The sequence below is a fragment of the Ceratosolen solmsi genome, unplaced genomic scaffold (assembly GCF_000503995.2).
Source record: "Ceratosolen solmsi marchali unplaced genomic scaffold, CerSol_1.0 scaffold30, whole genome shotgun sequence".
Taxonomy (NCBI): Eukaryota; Metazoa; Arthropoda; class Insecta; order Hymenoptera; family Agaonidae; genus Ceratosolen; species Ceratosolen solmsi.
This window is the reverse complement of record NW_011948421.1, coordinates 6,679,253-6,699,793: the sequence shown is the minus strand read 5'-3', so window position 1 is coordinate 6,699,793 and position 20,541 is coordinate 6,679,253. Positions and strand designations below refer to the sequence as shown.

Below are 20,541 nucleotides of genomic sequence, written 5' to 3'. Positions count from 1 at the left end.
TTTTCATTTCGAAAGTAGTCATTTATGTTTTTTATATAACAACTTGTAAAGGAGATAAATAAATTTATTAATGTTACTTGATTTTTAATAATAAAACGAAAATGGATGATTAGAAAACAAGTTATCTATACAAGATAATTTTCCTCAAAATTAATATAATTATTGAAAATAATTTAAATAAATTTTCTAATAACGGTTTGTTTCAATTAATTATTGTTTTTAAAAATAGTATATTCAAACATTTTCAGAAGAATCATATTGGAAGTGGTTCATAATTTTTTCATTAATAAAAATATGTTTTTATATGGTAAAAATTTGTATTTTTTAAACTGTATTGAAAAATAAAAACCAAATTATTAACATACGATAAAAAAATACTATCGAGTAAATATTATATTAATGACCATTGTTCTAGGCACAGCTCAATTTTTAATTGAAAAAGTAATATTGACCATTTCAGTAAAGGAAAGGAACTTACATTATTTATAGCACTCTAGTGACCGTTATCTATTATCATACATAATTTTTAAATCTCTGAAAGTACATATAGCAAGGGTCTCAAAAATTCAACCTCATGTAAAAATATTCAAATGTAATCTGAGAAAAGAACAATATTTTCTATCGTTCACCAGATATATTAAAATTGCACTTAACTATTGTAGTATTTAAATTATAACAGACAATATTGAAATTTCACTGAATAAAAAAATCAAATATTAACTAAGGAAATAGTATTTCATCCAATTTCAGAATTAGCATTATCACACTGTTGATCATTATCTGGTAACTGGGACAAGTCTTTTTTGTTGCCATTAGAATTTGATTCCATATTATATTCTGGATTTGGATTTTTTATGCCATCTGTTTTTGGAATGAACATAGTCCATTCGTTAGTATGTACATCTAAGTATTCGATGGAATTCAAGAAGTTTTTACCAGAAAAACCTCCAACTGCATACAATCTACAAAATTATTGATAAATTATGTAATTTTCTAATTATTATAATTAAGATAAGCATTCAAGATAGCATTTTTTTTAAATTTACATTTTTTCAATAATAAAAAATCGATGTGTATGTTATTTTGTATTTCAAATTAAAAAAAGAATTTGAAATTTGCTATCGTGATCCTTATACCATAAATATAATTATAAAATAATAAAATATTTGTTTATAAATTTAATACAATTTATTATTATTATAGATACATATTTTTAAAAATCTTTAAAGTTTTATTTATTGTTTAATATTATTAGATATTCATGAGTTAATTACTTTTTCAATACTTTATATATTATTAACATTTCCTACAAAATTAATTATATGAAATATTGTATTCTTATGCAACTTAATATAAGTTACTTAAATTGTAACAACAAATTATACTACAATGTTTGGAATTAGTAATTTTTTATGGATGTAAAATATTAGAAAAATTGTTTAAAATTATTTGACCAGGCCAAAAAAATATTTGGAAATGTTTACTATAAAATCCATGTAGGCTATTTTAAAAATTTTCTGAGAATAGGTTAATTATATCTTATTTAAAAAAATTTATTAAGTATTAATAAAATAATTAATGTGTTGTTAAATAAATATTAGAAGATGAAATTAGAAAATTCATATTTGTTGTAATAATTCGGATACTTTTTTATTTATCTGAGATACTTTTGAATTCATACATTAAATGTTTGAATAAAATTAGAAATATAAAAGTATTTGAAATAAGGAATTATTTAAAATTTATTTAATAGAATGTCATATTTTAGATGCAATTAAATCTTTAAAGTAATGGCAATTTTGTATATTAAAATCTGACAGTTTTTAAAATCTTTGATTGTTATTAGTATAATTATTTCAAAATATTATAAAATGAATATATATAGAATGAATGACTAAAAAATTACATGTACATATAAATAATTTTCAAAAATATCTAATAATATGGTCTACTTAATATACTCATCATTTCTTAACAGTTATACCAAAGTTTCATAATATTTGTGTTAATTTACTATTAAATTACATACAAAAATGTTTTCAAGTCAGTATTTTATATTATAATTATTTTGTTTAACAAAAATTACAAACAAAATAATTTAAATATAATTTGAAGGACTATTTTATTTTACAATTAAAGTTTTATACATACGCATGAATAATCTAATAAATTATTTCAAATAATGCTTAAATATATATGAAATGTTATGAAACTCCACTATATCTAGTTTTTCTAAAAACATGTTATTTTTTACAAGATTATTATTAAAAGCATAAACGGAAGTAATATGTATTAATTAAAGCTCACCTGTCTCCAACAACAGCAATAGCAACATTGGCGCGTGGTGTAGACATACTTGGTCCGGGAATCCAATCCTGCTCTGAAGTGTCGTAAATCTCCGTACTGGTTAAGCTGTGGGTTCCCGTACTTCCACCCACAGCATATAATTTATCATTAAAAACAGCTAAGCCACAGCCACGTCTCGCAGTAATAAGAGGTGAACCCATGTTCCACGTGTTTGTCTCGGGATCATAAATTTCTACAGAATTGAGGCAGTTCCAGGAATCACAACCTCCAGCAGCATAAACTTTATTGTCGTAAGCACATACGCCAGCTTGATAACGACCGATCTTGAGTGACTCTATGCTCGACCAAACTCCATTTTCCGGATTTAAAATATCGCACTGTTTTATACCAGCCTGTAAAATATTTGTATTTATAGTATTTTCTATTCGCTATTAGTTTTGAAAATAATGATTGAATGTTTATGTAATTGAATTTCTATATTTTCTTTGGAGGGTTGCGCTATTTCTCAGCAATTTAAAATTGAAATATCGCGTCAATTACTTACGTAGCAGGAAAATATATAGTGTTTTTTTTATATCTGTTAAGTTGACTGAACTAAAAAAAATTCGTCTAAACAAGGCGAAATAGTTGTTAATAAAAATGAAGCAAGTAAAAATTTGTTTTATTAAATGATTTTGTATGAAATTCTATTAACCATGAAAATTACAATCGACATAAGTAAAAAATTGTTACGCAGGATTCCAAAGAAAGGAAGAATTTTTAAAATAATTATCGTTAAATAATTAGCGAAGTGCTGTAATTTAAAATAATATAACTTATGTATTATTAACAACATAGTTATTTTGTAGCAACTGAAAATAAAATACAAAATTGTTATGAAATAGCAAACAATATATAATAATTTTCCGCAAAGTAATCTTCAACTCTGAAGGAAACAATTACTAATTAGTTTGGATTCCACAATACTTTTGTGTAATTAACCGATGTATTATATTTCTATGCTTCTTCGATTTACTGCTTTATCTGGCAAAATTACATCAACTTTTGGATAATACTGAAAATATTACTGAATTCATTAAAATAATGTAAAAAAGACTATTAAGTATATTGTTACATCATGGATAGTATTAATTTATTATCACTTAGTCTTAGTCTAATAATACAAGGTAACAATATTCTACAAAAAATATAGAAACTAAAATAAGTTTTTATAGTTAATTTTTATAAAAATTTTATCAAAGATTACGATATCTAAAATAAAATACTTAGAAATAAACGTTACAACATTACTAAACCTTTAGTTATAATTAAAAAATTGACATGGTTTATTCGATTAAAATATAACTTGTCAATCAATAAAGAGCATTATTTTGATTATATAAATATTTTTAAATTAACGAATTTACGAAATCAATGAATATTAAAACAAAATATGTTTATTTCTAATAGTATTGTAAAGTTTGCCGCATTTAATAAATTACAACAAAACAATTAAAAGTAAAAGCTATGATAAATAATAGGGCACGAATTAAAATAGAAGAACAAAACAATACTAACAGAATACTTTCCAATTGAGGAATTGAGGAAGAACAACATCAAATAAATATTTCGCATCTAAAAATTACACTTTTAACTACCATTAGCATTTACAACAGATTTGCTTTAATTGCAAATATAGTATAAACGAATTTTCACATCCACTAATATAATCATACACAATGCTATAAGTTTAATAAAAGGTGGAAACAACTTCAATACAATTGGTCTTAAAATTCGTTGCAGTGTATATATAAAGGAAAACTGGTTAACTAATATTCATTGAAATTGCTTGTAAAAAAGACCAGCTTCAAATATTTAGATTTTACCAATGCACAATACTGTAGAAATAATAATTTTAAAGATACTTAACGAAAATTAACATCTATGAATAATTTTAATAAAATACATAATTATTGAAAATTGGGAAAATTATATAAATTATTAAAAATTTTAATTAAATTTAATTAAAATAAATTTTTTAAATATTTTTTAAGTATTATTTTTTTCGATTCTATGTATTCAAATAAAACAGAGTTTCAATAGACATTTCAACTAAACCCCAAGCGAACTTCTGCAAAATATCCATTGTGTTATGAAAGTTATTTATATTGTTTACAAATAATTAATTGTTAATTTCTGTATAAGTCAAATGATATAACAGTAAAATGCTAACTTTGATAGTAATTATATATTTTATAAATGTTCGATTAATTTAAGCAATATTTTATATCTACTTATTTTATGCCAATCATTAAATTTTTGTAATTGAATTTCAATTTAATTCTGAGTTTAAAATTATTATATCATAAATTTATATTGATTCTAATCAATATATTAAAAAATGAATTTGTATACAATTTATTAGTATTATATGTATATATATTTATTAATGTATTAGTAAAGAATATAAAACAATGCAAGAAATAAATAAAAGTAAGAATAAACCTGTCCATTCCAGCCGCCAATGCAATAAATCTTGGTGCCTAACGCGCAGACACCTGAGTTAGATCTTGCTAGTGGCAAGCTAGCAATGGCTTTCCACTTTCCATTTTCGGGTTCAAACACCTCCACAGTTGCCAATTCGGTGATGCCATTGGAACCACCAATAGCGTAGACTTTCTCATTAACAACAGCAATGCCGAACCTACCCCTAGCCTCCTTCATAGTAGCCAATACTTCCCATGTATTTGTCTCCGGTATGTATTTGTCGACTGACTTGAGGCACTCGACTCGATCATACCCGCCACAAACGAGTAAGGATCCATTAAGCTCAGCACAACCCACAGAGCACTTGCCAGCCTTCATAGTGGGAAGAGCACAATAAAGGTCAGGTTCACTGTTTAAACTGCGGTGATCCTCCGGAATCCTATTACAGTTATCCTGAGATTCTACGAACGATGGAGCGTTTAACCGAAGTAACACAGATAGCTTCGCTAGTCGTCCATTTAAAGTTACAATAGCCAGGAATGTATGCTCTATTGGATAACATTTTTTTATTATTTTATTTTACACGAGCGTCAGTGTATATGAAAAATCTCTTAAAACCCATGGTTAATTATTAATACATTCAATCATGCTTTGTAAAGTGCAAATAATTAAAATTATTTTGCAAAAATAATATTTTGAATTGTACAATAATTTTGTCATAAATACAATGAGGAAATAATATATCAAATTATAAAATTAAATCATAATTATTCTTTAAAAAAAGGAAATTATAATGAAAAATAATATATAAAAATAAATTTCAATTTAATAATTTAAAATTTTTTAAATATTTTGTTTATATTTATTATTTTATTGATATTAAATAATTGAAGATGTTTAATTGATTAATTGTATAAAGTATATTATTTTTACATAAATATTAACCATAATAGAAGTGCATGTTTATAGGAATATTAATCTTTGTGTAAAGTAAAATTCTATTATCAATAAATTAATATATTTTTTTGTATCATTAAATGATTTAGTTTTGAATGTAAACAAAAACTAATTCCATTTATAAAAAAATCAAATATTCTATATTTTTTAAATTTTTGTTGTTTCAGATAAAGAAAAATTTACAAATTTTAGCATCATCTACCTCCTACTTTATTAATGCCAATCATGTTCCAATCAGGCTCGAGTGGTTCTTCTATGGAGTCCTCAATATTTTTGTTATAAATAAGTACTCTAGGCTTGGCTGGATGTAAGACACCCTTTCTTCTATTTTTGTTCTGAGCCTGCGACTTAAGAGACATCTTTTTATAATCCTGGACAATGTCCGTATTGCTGACGTCACCAGAAGGCAGATCCGTGCAGTCTTGGAGACTGTTGTCCAGGGCAAGGTATAGAAGGTAGGTCTTCTCGATGAGTTGTTCAATGCCTGCATTGTCCTGATCATCAAGGAACCGCTTCATCCAATCAAGCACAAGGCAGCAAAGACTCGAACCATTCACAAGACTCATTTCCTGGCTAGTTTGGTACAGCACCTCAATCTTGACACTCGGCAGGAAGGACAAGGCGGGACTTCCGCAGATCGCTGCGAACTGTCGTGGGGGCAGAGCGAAGGGCGGTCAAGAGACTCTCATGGGTGTAAAAGCTTCCCTTCATGATCGCAGTATTTTTAGAGTCACGCGAACTCGTTTTCATAATACATACTGGAGGCACTCGCAACTTGGTTACGAGAACCAATGGATATTCTTACAAGAAATTATTTTAATGTTGCAGAAACATACTTTCTTTAAAATAAAAGTATTTTGTGGTGATTTGCAATTAATAAATATGAAAGTATATATTTATAAATTATATAATCCTTAGATTTGTACAATAATTAAATTATAATAACACAATCTTAATTTTTCAAAAATTTAATTAAAGAGTACAATTGAAAAATCAACAAATTACGCAAATAATATATTATATTAATTTATATTATGTAAAATTGAATTAAAATCAATTGAATAATTAATATATAAAAAATATTTCTTTAAATAAATCTTTAAATTCTAAAGTTTTGCAAAATTTCAAAGAGTATTATTTGTGAATATGCATAATAATGTAACTTTTGTTTTTTTCATAAAAGTACTTTTTTTTTAATTTCACAAATATTTGTATTTAATTTTTATATATTTCTTTGAATTTTATGGATTTTTTTATATAATATTTACTTGCATGTGCACATATACCCATAGACACATACATACATGTATGAATTTACAAAAATACGAAAATGTGATAGGGTAATGAGTTATTAAATAAAATAAAATAAAAATATTAATGTAAAAATTATAGCAGTTTCCATATTTTTTAATGAATTTTATTTTATATTTTCCATGAAATCTTATGTAAACATTGTGTTACATTATGTTACATGATTCCATTGTTTCTTTTATTGTTTTAATATAATGATTATTTGTGCAATATTTTTTATAATACAGTTTATATAAAAGTATAAAACCAATTTACTAATATTTACTAATAAAATGTATTGAAAATATCAAGTAAATAAATTAGTACTTTAATTAAATAATTTTATTTTTTTTAAATTAACGATCAAAACTTGCTTGGCTTTCTTGTTCTTAGTCTTATGATAATTTCATTTAAAATTCAATTGAAATAAAATAAATAATAAAAACATATCTATATGTTTCTGCAACATTAAAAATGTATTCTTATTTTTTAAGAATTCTCAAAGGTAAGACCTGCCCCGTGAAACGAATCATCTTCATCTAATAAATGGTATTTGACGTTGCGTAAATATAATAATTAACTTGATCGTTGAGTTGCGGCTACTTACATTATACCTAATATAAGCATCAACTTGTTTAACAAAATTCTCGTTTTGTACGATGCCGGGCATGGAACGGATGTCGAGACAAGAGTCCGGAGTTAGTGATTCCAACAAATGAGCCATACACTGCAATGCAATTCGATCCATCCTCAAGTAAAATGCAACCAAATAGATTGATTTCACCTCGGTAGGCATTATCTCCAGCCTGTAGACATTTATAATGTTTACACGCGGATCAGGGAAAAGCCCCTAGTAAAAAAAAATAAAGTTTAAGAAAATATAAAAATTTGTAATAAATGAAACATGGATATTCAAAAAAAGTACCATGTAAATATTTTATTTGACACTATTAATTAAAAAAATGTTTTAATTTTGTCTTTAATTTTTATACTTTTTCTCGTATTTTTCTACATATTTATACACATCCACATATTATCATGAATGTTTCATTTATTTTAATCTATTAAATACTTACTTATTCAAAATTTCTAAAAGTTTAAAATGAATTAATTTTTTTTCATGAAAATTAACTTTCTATTAATTTATTTTTTATTATATAAATTTTCTATAAAATTTATTAATTATAAAAAAACATTTAATCACTTCGCTATATCTATTTTATAAAAAATACATTTATGTTAAACTTATATATAATTGAATTTTGCTTGGTTATTCAAAATTAATAATGAATATTATAAAATAATATTATAAAATATAAAATTTATTTTTCTCTTAATTGAATTTTTAGTAAGATTTTTTATTTTTTGGAATCAGTATTATGAATATAATAATAATAATCAGTAAATTAAATTAGTTGTATTTATAACTTATTTTTTTCTGTTTTTTGGAAATATTATTTATTATTATTTATTCTATAAATTTTTGTTAATATTATTTATTTTATAAATTTTCATTCATAGAAAATAGAGAATAGATAAAATTATATTTATTTAATACATATTTTAAGTAATAAAGTACTAAATATATTCAATATATTTATACATATATTCAAACAATAACAATCAATGTTTAAAATTAACAGTACATTTCATTATTTCTTACATTGCGATTATTTCATGTAATTATTTTTTAAATTACCTCGAAGTGTACGCGTAATCAATGAGCTTTTGTAGGGCCTTTTTATCAATATCATCACTCAGTTTGTAAGTAATTGTTTGTTCTTTATTTCCTTGATTATCGACGCTAAATAGTTCGAAAAGGTATGGAGATGCTGCTGCTAGTACAGCTCGGTGACCATGTACCTCCATATTTCCAGCCTACAATTCGAAATCGATAATAAAATATCAAAAATATATAAGTAGTTTAGAATAACATAATAAATTGTCACTATATTTAGGCTATTTAATAAATATAACATACTATATTTTATATTATTTACAATAATATAATATAGTAATAAAAATTTAAATACTGTAAGTTATTATTTTAAAGATAAAATATTAAAATTTCAATATTAAAACTAAAATAATAATATAATAAACTTTATTGATATTAAAATAAAACAATCGATTGCTATATTAAATTATATCTTATGTAACAGTACACATAATTATAAGTAAGAACTTACGTGTAATATGACATCGCAGAAGTACTTATTCTTCCTCATCATATTGAGCGATGACAAGATTGAACGGGAATGATGTTCATCTTGGAGTTCCAAGATAGAACTTTTCAGACCCTCAGAGTCTCCGTTTGTAGAAATGGAAGAAACCATTTTTATTTTTATTTTATCCGTCCGTAAAAAAATTGGGAGTTAATGGTTCATGCCAACAATTTTAAAAATGATGCTTGCTATAATTTCAAAATAATTTAAATAATTTAAAATAATATAGTATAATAATATTATTTAGTATATAAATAAAAATGATTGTAAATAATGAATTATATCAGATTTTCAATTATACATTTAGCTATACATAAATAATTTATAAATTAAATTTTTCTAGAAAATTAATTGCTTTCTATATAATTTTCATAAAATAATATCAAATTTTCTTTTTAAATTATACGAAATAAATTATTTTTATTCGTAGTTTTTAAAAATATTAAATTTCCTTTATATAATCATAGAAAAATATCTGAGTACATTACAAAAAAAATTTTAGAGATTTTTTTGTAATAACATATATAGAAGACAACTAATTAAAACTATTTGTGTAAATAATTATATGTCTGTAGTTATTTAAGAACTATAAATTTTTCTGTAATAGTTTATATATGAAAACCATATCAACATAAATTTTTATGGATTATAGAATTAAAGAAATATAAGATTCTTTAATTTTGCAGGATTTAGCAAGAAAAATTAAAATTTCTTAGTAATAAATAAGTAAAAAATTGAGTAACTATTAATATTAATGTTAGTATTGCTTTATTTGTTGTAGTTCATAAACGAGTATGGTAATGTAAAGACATTTAATAATATTTATTTTTCGATTATGTAAAGACTATTTATTTTAGTTGGCCATATAAAAAATAACTTACTTCATAATAATGAATTTTCTCAAAAATTTATATGTAATATAAAAAATCAAGTATAATCGTTGAAATAGTTTATATTTTACAAGTCTTTATAAAACTTTAATATAAGTATCAAACTATATTATTCTTTAAATGATTTTGAAGTCTACAGAAAATATAGGTATTTATAAAAAAATAGACCAGACAAAATATATCGAGAAAGAAATTGACGATAACATACGAGTTTATAAAATAAATAAATTCTATAAAATTCATAAGATCAAAAGTCAATTCAATGAAACTAATATATATTTTAATTGCTTATTATTGATCATCATAAAGCTTGTATCATGACATTTATTCGATCAAGCTGTTACAATTAAGAAATTGATAATTAAATTAACAAATTCTAGGAAAAGTTGGCCAAATATGTTTACATCTGTCAACTCGTTTGAAGAAACTTAATAAGGAAATATATCACATATATTTGTCTAATTGCCATGTATAGAATAAAAATTACAAATTAAAAGTGATACAATTTTATATTTGAAAGGAAAATGAATTTTATAAACAATTTTCTTAAACTGTCTTTCAAAGTAACAGTAAAATTTATTACTCAAAAAGAGATATTTCGTTCAAATACAATATTTGTTTGTGTGAATAAGTATAATTTATGTATATTATTATTTATATCTAAATGTAATCTAAGCTGTCTAACTACAATAGTTACATTTTGATACATATTCATATTAAATGTTATATTTAATAAACTAATCATTGATAGTTAACATATATTTATAAAATATTTATTACTTTATTCAATTAAAGTTATGAAATTAATTTATATTATAACACCAATTTCAGAATTACATATTCTAAATATGGATTCTATACTTTATGTCAAATTTCATTGTAAACTTATATTAAACTCTGTTGTCTAATAAAATTACAAAAATAAATTTGAGTAATTTTGATAATTAAATGTAATATTTGATTTTTAAATTCGATTTACAAAGAGTGTACTAGCAAATTATTTTATGAAGTTTATATTATGAGTAATATTCGGTTATTTTAAAGTAAAAAACGTAATTAATTTTAATAATAGCTGTATTATTAAAACTTTACAAATTTACTTACTAAATTGTACGTTTAATTATTTATAGTCTTTAACGAACAGTTTATTGAATTCAATAGCAATGATAATAATTTTCTAAATTTTAATTCCTGAGCAAAAATGTGTATTTAATAAATATTTATAAAATAATAGAAAGTAAATGCATGTATTTACAAAATATTAATTTATATAACCATAGTTAAGTGAAGTTTATAATAAATTTTTGTTTAACATATTTTACAAATTTAAATCGATAAGATTTAGCATGGCAGTATATGAAATAAGACTTTAATAAATAATTATTTTCATTTCACCGAAAATATTTTCTTAAAAATTGTTTTTAATGTAATGAAATAATTATGCAGAGGAATATATCTAAGCTATGATTCTTTAGTTTACTGTTGAATTTAATGTTTGAAAATATATTTCTCCCTGTAAAAAAATAGTAATTAAAATATATTGTTTATTTAGCAGTATTTTAACTTTCATAATAAAGTGGCAAGTAAAGTGGTATACACAAATATGATATTCACTGGCTACCGAATAAAATAAGAAATAACTGAGAATTATAATTTATAATTCTAAAATATAATCTGACTTTATAATTGACTATATTCACTATATAGATAATTTTATATCAATCTGCAGTACAGTTTGCAGCAAAATGAAATATTAGAAACGCATACATTTCATACGATAAGACCAGTTACGTCATCCTAAAATTAAATGTAAATTTTATGGTTTAATAGTTTTAAATTAATAATTGCCTTTGTAAAAAAAGTATTAACCACGTAAATAAGCACGATTATTTAAAAATAATTTTTATCAAGCGATAAAAAGAATAATATAAAAATTATAATGCAAATGTTTTTTTGAATCGCAAAATAATGTTCTTTTTACGTTCCCAAACTTTGGAACGATGTATTTTTTTTAATAATTCGGGACTATGCCTTAAATAGAATCTTCTATACAAGATATAATTTTAAAAATGAAAAAATGTATAATCATTTGCTGAATTCTTAATATCATTGGTTTATTATTGTGGATATGTCAATAATATAGTTCAATAATTTAAATGTATTTGTTTTTGTATCTATTTTATTATAAATTATAATTCAAAATAAAATGTTAATATATGATAAAGTGAAGAAAATGAGTGGATAATGGAATGTATTAAAGAGAAAATTTACTTTAATCAATTCATTTTAAATCTAATCTGGAATATAAATTATATCTTATATTTATAGATTCATTTAATTGTATTGTAGTCTATCTCTTTTTTTAAATTTTGTTAATTTATTTTAATATGTATCTCTCTATTTAAAATTAGAACATTTATAATAATTCGAAGCAAAATTTCATAAAAAATTTCAAAGTGTAATTTTAATATATATTAATTCTTGATTATTATTTTATTACAATTTACTATATTTTTATGCACTATTTATTATTTAAAATTCTAAACGCCAAATATTTATTTGATCAAATATTTACCGAATTAATTATTAAATTTAAAAATGAATTCCAAATATACTGTATCTAATTTATTCGTATTAACACGATTAATTTAAAATGAAAAATATACGTACATGCATACCATAATTTTCTTATTTCACACCTAGCAACCTATAAGAACAAGTAGAATCAATAACAAAAATCAAATTCATTGAAAATTCAGTGTTAAAGTAATTTAGTCAGTTTGATTGGCGCGATACATTCCGGTTTAAGAATAATTTTTTTGTGATTCGATAGTGGGCACGGGTCAAAGCACGTCATTATTGGTCACGTTTTCGACGTACATAATCAATTTTTTTACTTATCTGAAATAGTGTGAGAATATATTGATAAAAATATGTTATACTAGTACACGATCTCCTTTATGTAGCAATAATTTAATAAAAGAGTACGTGTTAGGATATAATGAAAGGATCAGGATAAACTCAAGGTACACGTGTACTTTGACAAAGTTCTTGATGACTCTTTACCTTACTTCTGGCAGAGTAACTTCCATTCTTTTTAGGGTTTCCTTTTCGAAAAATTATGTGTACTTTGCATGATTGATGATAGTTTTTTACTTCATAGAAGGTTGCAAATTTATTCCAATGTAATTAACTGTTTATTTTACAATATTAAATTAAACCTTCCTAGAATCACATTGTAAGGTTTTGCTTTATAATTAAGTATTTGGATTTTATTACTATTATGTAAACGATGAAAACAAAAGACACATGCTTTTAAAACTAGTAAGTCTTTTTTAATCTTTGTTAGGGTATCAGAATAAAAAGAAATGTAATTTCAAGTTACTTCTATGGAGTTAAATTAAGTTTATATATTATTTGAATTATAAATCAAAAGAAGCGTATTAAAATATTTTTATGTTTTACTCATAGCATCATTTTTATAAATTTTATATATAATATTTGAAATTTAATTAAAGAAAATTGCATAAAAACTAAATTATCGAAAACAATTGATTCATAAATCTCGACATACAATTATATAATAGTAGAAATGTCTTTGATAAATATAAATTCAGAAAAATATAATAAAGATAAATAAATTTAAAAAAGAAAGTAATAATTTAAACGAATATAATTATATTTAATTGTAATTTTAAAAAATTCAGATTTCTAAAAACAATATTATTTTTAAAAATAGAGTTCTTTTGAATTAATGACTATCAGCATTTAGTGAATATAATGATAATTTTTTAGTTTAATGATAATTATATCCACAGGCAACCATAATAAATAACGCGTGGGATTGCGTGCATTCACAAGAAACACATGCGTGATATTATATCTTAATTGAATTAAATATTTAATTATTACATATAAAGCAAATGTTTTAAATAAAAATATATGAAGTATCGTGTTGAGCATGTGACGAGTAGAAAAAGCAAAATTAAAAGGAAAGAGTTTATAGAATTTAGTATTACTGTTAACAAATTTATAATTTCAAACAATTTTCAAACAATTCTAATGTGATATTTGATTAATAAAAATACTATTTAGTGTAGGTATCGACAAATCTAAGATAAATACGTGAAAAAATACTTGTACAAAATACTAATTACATTAATAGTATTTTAATGTTTATTGTTACATATATAATATGAAGTTAAAATAAAATTAATTTATCATTTCTATATACGCATACGTATATCTATCCACTTCTTTGCCTAGAAATATACACATATGTGCGCATACTTAAGGTATATTGTAATTAAATTTAAATAATATATATATTTACTCAAAATGTACAATAATCCACTTACAATAATATAAGAAACGTTTACAGAAATTTAAAAAAATTATCGAAATATTGAAAAAGATTGAAAAGAATTTAATAGGCACGAACCCTATATTTAATACCTACTCACCTCGTGTTCAGAATATTTGATAGGGATGAATGATAAGAGGCATTGAGTTCGGGTCACTTCATAACAAAACCCTTCGACTTGGCTCCAAATATTTGCAGCACGGTTGAAAAGTAGCACGCGCGTACCTACAAATACAAGAGATACTTCGTCGTCTTGTATTTTTTTAGTGGGTGTTATTGTTCGTTGTAGTTACTTAAAATATTATTCCGATGCTCTTGCATTTGTTTTATCTTGCAATTCTCTTTTGTATATTTTCGTATTTTATTTTAAAAAACGTCTATGGTCAATTTCAGTTATTTTCAATATAATAACATATTATTACTATTGTACCAGACGATACTCAACGGAATGGACACTTATGTTGTCCGTTTTTTTGTGATTTTTGTTAATTTAACCGAATCAGTATTTGTGACAATCGTGACCAAAACTTATTGTTTCCACTCTGCGCCGAATTTACAGACCGTATTAAATAAACACACAATTCAAAATAAGTTTGTCATAAATGTATAATTGAAAATACAATGTGTATGGCTTTTACTTCATTAATTCTTTTTTTCTATTTGCAGGAAAATCAAAGTCAATAGTCTATTATAGTGGTTAGTTCATTTTGTTTCAAGATATTTAGAAAATCTTATTTATGACGGTCATAGTCGTCATTTGTACATAATGCACATCCTCTCACTCAAGTTGTAATTACGTTTGTTTCATTAGCCTATTTTATAACATATTAATTGACTTCTATATTAGCAGATGTAAAATTTTCAATAATATTATTTTTTATTTTCGTTGTTATTTATTACATATACTGATTTTGGTAGAACAAAATACTAACTTGTCCAACGTACTTTATATATTTCAGTTGATTGGTTTACTATATGCGCGAAGTATAAATTTTGTAATAATTCTTTTAATATAGGTGTTACGGATTGCAGTAATTTCTAAGCAAAATAAAAAGTGGGAGAGGTATGAGCGCGCGAGCATTTTTTTTGTAAAAACTGACTAACGAATTCAAAGAATAATATAACAGAAAAACTCGAATATACTACTATAATTTCAAAAGTAATAACAAATGAACTCTATGAGGCTATGCCCTTTTTACGTCACGACAAATATCGGCATAGCAACGATCACCTATACAATTTCAACGCAGCTTGTTTATAAAAGAATATTTAAGGAGCTGCACATGACGGTCTCATCCTCTTACTAGTTCCATCAAGCAATCATCAAAATCAAATTATTGTTCTACAAGTTAACGCCATTTACACAGAGATCAACTTAAATTCACACAATCGTTTTCTTATAAGTCAAATACTACTTATATAGAGGTCACATTCCATACAACTAAAATCGACTCCACACACGTAAGCTACGCTATTACACACGTCCTTACGTACCATCAATACAACTGAAATCGACTCCACACACGTAAGCTATGCTATTACACACGTTCTTACGAATCATTAAAACACGACTCCGTGAACTAAGTAAGCAGCAACACCAAAACCAAGGCATCATTGCGATTCATCAGTGACGTCATACACCAGCGCCCCACTCAAGCCTCTCCAGCTCATCGGTAACGGCAACGGCGACATCAATTCTTCTTACCAGTGACGTTACATACCAACGCCACCACTCAGGTCTCTCCAGTGTATCGGTAACGGCGATTGGTGGCGTCAATCACGTACCATACCACAAGAATACACTTATAAGATTATCATCACTCATATTACCTGTAGAAACTCTCACTTATTTATTCTATCATACACTTATTCGATATTCATAGATATTAACTATTCATTATTTATTATATTCAATAAAAGGAAAAATCAACTCGTATAAAGGCAGTAATGAATTATTACATTGTCCATTTCACTTGCCAGCAAGCCTCCCTTCACCATCTCAGGGAAGCGTTTTTAGTCTGATCTCAGACATTTTGGTCCTTCGAGCCGGGTAAGTGGAAATCAGTGCATACATTACTACCAGTCATAAGGATAATAGTACTGTACACAGATTATTGACTACGAGAGAGATTCCTCACTACCGTAAGTAAACACTACCGCTTCATCATATCAACATGTCTACATAAGACAAAAAGGAAATTAAGGAGTCAGTAAGTGTCACCACGCGCAGCGCGAACAAGGAAAAATTGACTGGTAAACAAATCATGACTGCCCAATCACAATGGGCCCGCATCGAGACGATGCGAATACTGACTGACAGCCTTAATGCAGACAGAGCTACTATAAGCCTGCCCGAGATATTAGCAGTAAAAAACAAAATCGACGAGACACACAACAACTTCATAATGGATCACAAATCCATAGTAATTAGCTGACCAGTGTCACTAGAAGACAAAACACTAGAAGACAATTCATATCCAATGTTCGAAAAATTTGATCAATTTGTAATGACAAGACTGGAAGCACTAGAAAACGTGACAATGACAAACACACAAGGAATCCAATCGCAAACAAAACAAGATTAGCATCATAAACCAAAAAAAAATATTCGTAAGAATGTGCCAATCATCCTCCACGCACGATTCATTAAGTTCAACTATCAGGGCAGACTTAATCCTAGAATGCTTCTACTGCAAGGAACAGCACAATTGGACATGCAGCAAATTCAAGCAGCTCCCTCCCTCTCACAGACTGGACACAATTAAAGCAAAAGGGCGATGCCATAATTGTCTGGGAAATCATCTGCCAAAGCCATGCACAAGCAAAAAACGATGTTACATATGCCACGAGGCACACCACTCATTACTACATGAAGTACCAGACATTACATCAACCAACGTTCATCACTACACACCACATAACTAGACAAACCACAAACCAGTGCAATCGAGCGCCAACAACCAATCATATTATTAGCCACTGCTGTAGCCAAGATGATCATACAATCAACAACACAACAAGCCCGGCTGCTCATAGACACTGGTTCCGAAATCACACTCATTACGGAAAGATTGGTACGACATCTTCATGTGACACCCAGAATGTCAAAAATACTTGTACACGGAATCGGCAGTACTTCACCAATACAACCACTAGGGATCATCACACTCACTATACAATCATTGCGGTCAAAGGAATCAATTATTGTACATGCTCACATACTCAAATCCCTATCCATACTTCTACCTCCCCATGACCTCACACAATGCACATGGCCTCACATCCAGGGATTGCCATTAGCCGATGAAAATTACGCCAAGGCCAGACCTGTAGACATCGTATTGGGAGCAGATTCATATGGACAAGTAATGAAATACAAGTCCTCACCACACTTACCTATAGCACTACTGTCAATATTCGACTGGGTGGTTATTGGACCAGCCGGTAATTACACTCACACTGCCACATCAATGACCATAACCACGGAAGAACTGCAAAACAGCCTGCAAAACCTACTATTGCGATTTTAGATAATAGAAGAAATACCAAGGGAACCAAGCAGCCAACTCAATCCAGATCAACAGCAGTGTGAACAATATTATATCGCAAACCAAACACGAGTAAGCACTGGAAGGTACAAGGTCAAACTCCCCTTCACAGAATCCCCTGAAATACTTGGAGACTCATACAACGTGGCCCATCAATGTCTGGTGCGCCTACAAAAACGATTCACAAGAGACAATAATTATCGCACACTATATGTTCAATTCATGACAGAATACGAGAACATGAATCATATGCGAAGACTACCAGCAAACTACCATTCCAACAAGAGGGCGTACTACCTGCCGCACTATGGCGTACTAAAACCAGACAGTTCTACGACTAAGTTAAGAGTCGTCTTCAACGGATCAAGCCCATCCTCAACTGGACAATCATTAAATGACATAATGCACATCGGCGCAAACCTAAATCCAGACATTGTAGATGTATTAATTTGGATCCGCAAACACAGGTACTTATTGTCTACAGACATCACAAAGATGTACCGACAGATACTGGTCCACCAAGACGACTGGGATCTACAGCGAATCCTGTGGATAGACGAACAGGGCAACGAAGTCATCTATCAATTAATCACTGTCACATATGGAACCAGAGCGGCCCCATTTCTAGCTGTACGAACACTCCTTCAACTCATCCAAGACGAAGAAGACAACTATCCACTCGCTCTACCCCGCATCAAATACGGAAAATACGTGGACGACATCTTTGGCGGTTCAGACAATCCTAGTCAACTAGTGGAAACAACAACACAATTAAGGTACCTCTGCATGGCGGGCGGATTCGCATTAGCAAAATGGCATTCCACCAACGAAGAAATAATAACCGTCATTCAGGCATCGCCGAATCCGGAACAGTCTGTCAACTTGACCGAAGATACCACCAAAATTCTAGGACTACAATGGAGACCCCACGAAGACATCTTCTCATTCTCAAAATCATTGACTCTCAAAGCAACCACCTCATCAAAGCGCACCATTCTCTCTGACATTGCAAAATTGTTTGACCCATTGGGATTCGCATCTCCCGTAATAATACGAGCAAAATTACTACTCCAAGAACTATGGCTCCATTCTGTTGGATGGGATGATCCGCTCCCAGATCAATTTGTCAGTCGATAGCACACCATCAGAAGAGAATTACAAACACTAAACGAATTAACCATACCTCGGTGGTTCAAAAAAAAGGAAACATCAAATATAGAACTAAATGGATTCGCTGACGCCTCGAAACTAGCAATGGCTGCCGTCATATATATGGCAATATACAATGAAGACAATAAACCTACAGTAACATTCATATGCTCAAAAACAAAGGTAGCACCACTCAAGAAATGAACAATACTTAAGTTAGAATTAACTGCCGCATTACTACTATCAAGGCTCACCACACGCATCAAAACTTCACTAAATCTATAGATAAGAGCAACACATCTATGGACGGACTCACGAGTAAACCTGACCTGGATCAAGGCTCACCCATCACGATGGAAGGAATTTGTGTGCAACAGAGTCACACAAATTCAAGAACTCACAGCAGAAGCACAATGGAGGTATGTGCCCGGAACTTCAAATCCAGCCGATTGTGCATCTAGAGGACTCACTAAACAACTAAAAACACACCCTTTATGGTGGACTGGTCCCACATGGACACCAACTCCAAATTCGTGGCCAACACAACCCATTGACAAAGAAGACCAATGCGACCAGGAAGTCCGTCCAAGCATCTCATTAATCGCCACTATCAAAACGTCGGAATACGACTGGGACATTGTTTATAAGTACCCAACATTGACTGAGCTACTAAGAATAACCGCAACATGTATCAGATTCATCGCATGCCTAAAAGGAAAACGTCCTCCTACAAACCAACTCACGCGATGAATTAAATCAGGCCAGAACACAATGGATAACTAACCCAAAAGGCACACCTAGCCCAAGTATTACAAACGATGCAAACAACAGGCCTGACCCGATCACACGCATTCCATCGACTCACCTCCTACATAGACACACACGGAATCATAAGAGTTGGTGGACGACTAACTAATGCGGCAATATCAGAAAACAGAAAACTTCCAGCCATTCTCCCGAAACAGTCACAACTCACGAACCTCATAATCGAACAAGAACAGCGTAGAACACTTCATCGAGGCACGCAAATTACACTGTCATACACCCGACAACATTACTGGATCATAGGAGGAAGATCAGCGGTAAAATCATACATCCTTCGATGCGTTACTTGTGCTAAACAAAGAGGAGTCCTTGTCAGTCAACTAATGGGACAATTACCAGCCTCAAGAGTAACGCCATCCCGACCGTTCACTCACACTGGAGTAGATTACGCTGGTCCCATTATCATAAAAACTTGGTAGGGTAGAGGAGCAAAATCTTACAAGGCCTGGATTTCCGTATTTGTGTGCCTCGCAACCTCCGCAATACACATTGAAGTGGTGGTGATTATTCGGCAAAGGGAT

General features: G+C 27.8%; 2 protein-coding genes across 4 annotated transcripts; one reads left to right on the top strand and one right to left on the bottom strand.

The window, feature by feature from the left end:
* Positions 1–656: 656 nt before the first annotated feature.
* On the bottom strand, positions 657–14,900 carry LOC105361463 (influenza virus NS1A-binding protein homolog A-like). 3 transcript variants are annotated; one of them, XM_011498646.1, is made up of 8 exons: positions 14,599–14,900; positions 9,210–9,433; positions 8,720–8,898; positions 7,628–7,826; positions 5,933–6,377; positions 4,792–5,321; positions 2,308–2,699; positions 657–962 (listed from the first exon to the last, which is right to left on the bottom strand). In XM_011498646.1, exons 2-8 carry the CDS (start codon positions 9,354–9,356, stop codon positions 737–739), a joined length of 2,118 nt encoding a protein of 705 aa, XP_011496948.1. In that variant the 5' UTR covers positions 9,357–9,433; positions 14,599–14,900; the 3' UTR covers positions 657–736. The 3 variants fall into 3 exon arrangements, with proteins under 3 accessions (XP_011496948.1, XP_011496949.1, XP_011496950.1); XM_011498647.1 differs by lacking the exon at positions 14,599–14,900 and adding an exon at positions 13,202–13,232; XM_011498648.1 differs by lacking the exons at positions 9,210–9,433; positions 14,599–14,900 and having other exon boundaries at positions 7,628–7,870; positions 8,720–8,793.
* A 2,591-nt stretch (positions 14,901–17,491) lies between these two features.
* Positions 17,492–19,950, top strand: LOC105361680 (uncharacterized). The gene is made up of 5 exons (XM_011498931.1): positions 17,492–17,938; positions 18,029–19,171; positions 19,250–19,378; positions 19,444–19,614; positions 19,891–19,950. Exons 1-5 carry the CDS (start codon positions 17,492–17,494, stop codon positions 19,948–19,950), a joined length of 1,950 nt encoding a protein of 649 aa, XP_011497233.1.
* The last annotated feature ends 591 nt before the right edge of the window (positions 19,951–20,541 follow it).